The sequence below is a fragment of the Sinocyclocheilus rhinocerous genome, unplaced genomic scaffold (assembly GCF_001515625.1).
Source record: "Sinocyclocheilus rhinocerous isolate Xijiao unplaced genomic scaffold, SAMN03320098_v1.1 scaffold2440, whole genome shotgun sequence".
Classification (NCBI taxonomy): Eukaryota; Metazoa; Chordata; class Actinopteri; order Cypriniformes; family Cyprinidae; genus Sinocyclocheilus; species Sinocyclocheilus rhinocerous.
The window spans coordinates 119505-123846 of record NW_015659942.1 but is presented as its reverse complement, the minus strand read 5'-3'; the positions used below and the strand labels follow the sequence as shown (position 1 = coordinate 123846).

Below are 4342 nucleotides of genomic sequence, written 5' to 3'. Positions count from 1 at the left end.
AAACAGGAGCCTTCTCTGGGCTGGACGTGGGAACTGGAGCCCTCCTTGGGCTGGACATGGGACCTGGAGCCCTCCTTGGGCTGAACGTGGGAACTGGAGCCCTTTCTGGAACGGACTCAGGGGCATGAGCTGACACTGGAGCGGACTCAAGGGCTGGAGCCGACACTGGAGCGGACTCAGTGGCTGGAGCTAACAGTCTTTTCCTCCATATATTTCTCCTCTGGTTTGGGGTTAAGGAGCGGGCTGTTGTCAGCTGAGGGCTTGGGAGAGAATTGGCTGGCGGGCTTGACTCGGGAAACGGAACGGAAAACAAAACACTTTCGAAGAAGGAAACAAAAACACGGGGAGATACTAAACAAATATAGACTTTATTAACACAATGGAACACACACGTAGCACAGGAGTCGAAGAACAATACCGGAAGCTGGACATGGAAAAACACAGGGCTTAAGAGACAAGGAACTAATTGGGACACACCTGAAATCAATGAACATAATTGACACGAGGGAGAAACTAGGTCATGGGGTCTGTTGGGGAGGAAAACACAAGACACGGAACACAGGACTGACACATACAATTAAAGTGCATTAAGTACAAAATTAGTTGTTCCTATTTAGCAGACTTTAAGTATACCAGTTTAGTATACTAAAAGTACAATTGCAGGGTATTTTTATTAAGTATATAAATAATATGTATATTATTTGTAGTAAAGTTAGCATGAAATAAATGTATTACAAATACATTTTAGTATATTTATTTTTCACAAGGGTATGCATCTGACTTGCATTCTCGAATGAAAACTGTGGACACAAAGAGAAGCCATGGTGATCTTTAGCACCCTGTCTGACTCTGAGCAGATGGTGGAACCAAACACCCTCAGCCCGTTAGAAAGGCATATCACTCTCTGATCACTCATATCACTGCCTTTGAGAGGCGACTGTTAAAAATCCTCTGATCATGGTCCATATCTCTATATGAATATTGTTTCATTAGGTAATTTCTTAGTGGATATGCCTCATCACCCACAATCACACAAGGCATAACTTGATTTGTTTTGGGCAATGGTTTGGGCGGAGGAAATTGTAGAAGCTTTACAGAGGCAAACAGCCCAGTGTCAGACACCCTGCCACCATATTTGCATCATTCACAGCTGCCACCTTCACTACAGAGATCGTTTATTTGTAGTTGTGGAAGATGCTTCCACTCTTAGCAGGAGGCTGGATATGAATATGTTTTCCATCTATGTCCCTCTAGTCCTGCTATGGAGCCAGAATTATCACAGCCTTGCAATTTAGGCCATTGTATTTCGACAAGCACATATGTTTGTTTCAGTGCTTTTGCAGTGTCTCCATTTTGAACATCATTTGAAAGTGAAGAAACATCTGTAACTTCAATAGATTGTTTGGGAAAAGAGCTCATGTGCAGATGTTTCATTGACAAAGAATGGAGCACGTTCTTAAAGCAGCTTGCATGTCTGATTACTCTCTTTTAAAAAAACGCTATGCTTGGACCCATTTCCACCCACACAAAATTGAGAGGGACAGAATGAGGGCTTTTTGCTTTATTACTCCACCTCTGTATTGACTGATTTAGATCAGCTAGTGGAATGACGCATTTCTCCAAATCTGATGAAAAACAAAGTCATCTACATCTTGAATCTTGAGGACATTTTCGGCACATTTTCATTTTTAGTGAACTGTTCCTTTAACAAAACTCCTCATTGATCGACTTTATGATAAGTATGTATTTTCAATAGTGTGTTGTTTTTAATGTGTATTTTCAATCTGGGTTCATTATGCAGTAAAGTTGAGACGTTTGTCTAAGGTACTTGGCTGTGTTAATTGTTTTGAGCAATTATATTTTCTATAAATTTGTTTAAGGAAAAACTATAATATGGTGTTTCTGTTCTCATGAAAATGCTTCTCTCCACAAATCAGACACTAAGATCTTGATGACATCCATAGAAGAGAAGAACAAAGAAGAGAAACCTACAGTAAAAGAAAACGCTAGAGATAAACAAGTGATTTAGAATGCATTATAAACAAACTCAACAATGCCAAACTATAACACTAGACTGACAGAGATCATAAAATCCAGTCAACCCATACTGAAGACAAACAGGAATTTGAAAAAAAAAAAAAAAAAAGGTCATGAAATGATCAGTTTCAGAATCCTGCTTCAGTCGTTTCAGCCCTCGCTGACATGCAAAATGAAACTGAAACTTTATCTCGCAGTTGTCCAGTTTCTGGGCACTTGCTCCTGTATTTGAACAAGTGCGCAGTAGTGTAGTCTTCTGTAGTGTAGTCTTCTGCAGTGTAGTCTTCTGTAGTGTAGACTTCTGTAGTGCAGTCTTCTCTAGTGTAGTGTTCTGTAGTGTAGACTTCTGTAGTGTAGTGTTCTGTAGTGTAGACTTCTGTAGTGTAGTCTTCTGTAGTGTAGTCTTCTGTAGTGTAGTGTTCTGTAGTGTAGTCTTCTGTAGTGTAGTCTTCTGTAGTGTAGTCTTCTGTAGTGTAGACTTCTGTAGTGCAGTGTTCTGTAGTGTAGACTTCTGTAGTGTAGTGTTCTGTAGTGTAGTGTTCTGTAGTGTAGACTTCTGTAGTGTAGTCTTCTGTAGTGCAGACTTCTGTAGTGTAGTCTTCTGTTGTGTAGTCTTCTGTAGTGTCTTGTTCTGTAGTGTAGTCTTCTGTAGTGTAGTCTTCTGTAGTGTAGACTTCTGTAGTGTAGACTTCTGTAGTATAGTCTTCTGTAGTGTAGTGTTCTGTAGTGTAGACTTCTAGTGTTCTGTAGTGTAGTGTTCTGTAGTGTAGTCTTCTGTAGTGTAGACTTCTGTAGTGTAGTCTTCTGTAGTGTAGACTTTTGTAGTATAGTCTTCTGTAGTGTAGTATTCTGTAGTGTAGTGTTCTGTAGTATAGTCTTCTGTAGTGTAGTGTTCTGTAGTGTAGTCTTCTGTGGTGTAGTGTTCTGTAGTATAGTCTTCTGTAGTGTAGTGTTCTGTAGTCAAAAAGGTTAGAGAAAAACGTACTGCGCCATGGTTCAACAGTAATACCCCTGTGTAGTGTAGAGTTCTGTAGTGTAGTCTTCTGTAGTGTAGTGTTCTGTAGTGTAGTGTAGTGTTCTGTAGTGTAGTCTATGTAGTGTAGTGTTCTGTAGTGTAGACTTCTGTAGTGTAGACTTTTGTAGTGTACACTTCTGTAGTGTAGTGTTCTGAAGTGTAGTCTTCTGTAGTGTAGTGTTCTGTAGTGTAGACTTCTGTAGTGTAGTCTTCTGTAGTGTAGTCTTCTGTAGTGTAGTGTTCTGTAGTGTAGTGTAGTGTTCTGAGTGTAGTCTTCTGTAGTGTAGTGTTCTGTAGTGTAGACTTCTGTAGTGTAGTCTTCTGTAGTGTAGTCTTCTGTAGTGTAGTATTCTGTAGTGTAGTGTTCTGTAGTGTAGTCTATGTAGTGTAGTTTTCTGTAGTGTAGACTTCTGTAGTGTAGACTTTTGTAGTGTAGACTTCTGTAGTGTAGTGTTCTGAAGTGTAGTCTTCTGTAGTGTAGTGTTCTGTAGTATAGAATCAAAGATGAAAGTCATGAGTTCATTTCTCAGGGAACATACATGCACATGTACTGCATACCTTGGATGCATTCTCAGTTGCTTTGGATAAAATCCAAATATAAATGTCTAGTAAGCAGAAATGACAAAAACATTGTGAGAAAGCATGGGATGTCTGTCGTACATCTGCATTATTGATGTGTTGTAGTGCATTGTGAGACTGGAGCACATGTGCTCATGCTGACGGAAGCAAGTGTGAACACCGAGCTGCTCTAGAGTTTCCTTATTCCTCAAAACTGAAACTTAAGTGTGGTGCTATGCAACAGCAAACAGATTCTTCCCTTTTCAGTAAACACCAGCATGACAACTCTGGAAATGTGCAAAACTGTGGTTTATAACTGAAAGCCTGACCTGTTGAGGGTTAGCACACTTAAGCATTTATAAGTAAGACCCCTGCTCCCACGTCTCAGAGCAGATGAGCTGCACCTGACAAAGAGACTGGAACATGAGCATTTTCAAAGTTATCCTTTTAGTCAGTGAGTATACATCCATACATTGATCTCTATTAATATATAAACGGCTAAAAACACATCTCTTCCATCTATATTTGACCCTCTAACACTCTCTATTTGAAATCTATTTTATCTATTTGTTGTCTTTTTTTTTTATTAAAAAAACACTACCCATTAAGACTTGCACTCTATTTGTTTTCTTTAAAAAAAAAAAAAAAACTTTAACACTAGCTTTGTCTATTTTTTTCTATTCTATCTATTTGTTTTCTTTTTATTTATTATAGGCCTATACGTAACAAAAA

The 4342-nt window shown here is 39.1% G+C and overlaps 1 protein-coding gene across 1 annotated transcript; it reads left to right on the top strand.

Annotated features, from left to right (window-relative positions):
- The first annotated feature begins 821 nt into the window (after positions 1-821).
- On the top strand, positions 822-3443 carry LOC107724636 (keratin-associated protein 16-1). Its single transcript, XM_074560122.1, is given in 5 exon segments — positions 822-883; positions 2660-2777; positions 2780-2988; positions 3127-3306; positions 3350-3443. Coding segments are annotated over 5 exon segments (663 nt in total).
- Positions 3444-4342: the final 899 nt, after the last annotated feature.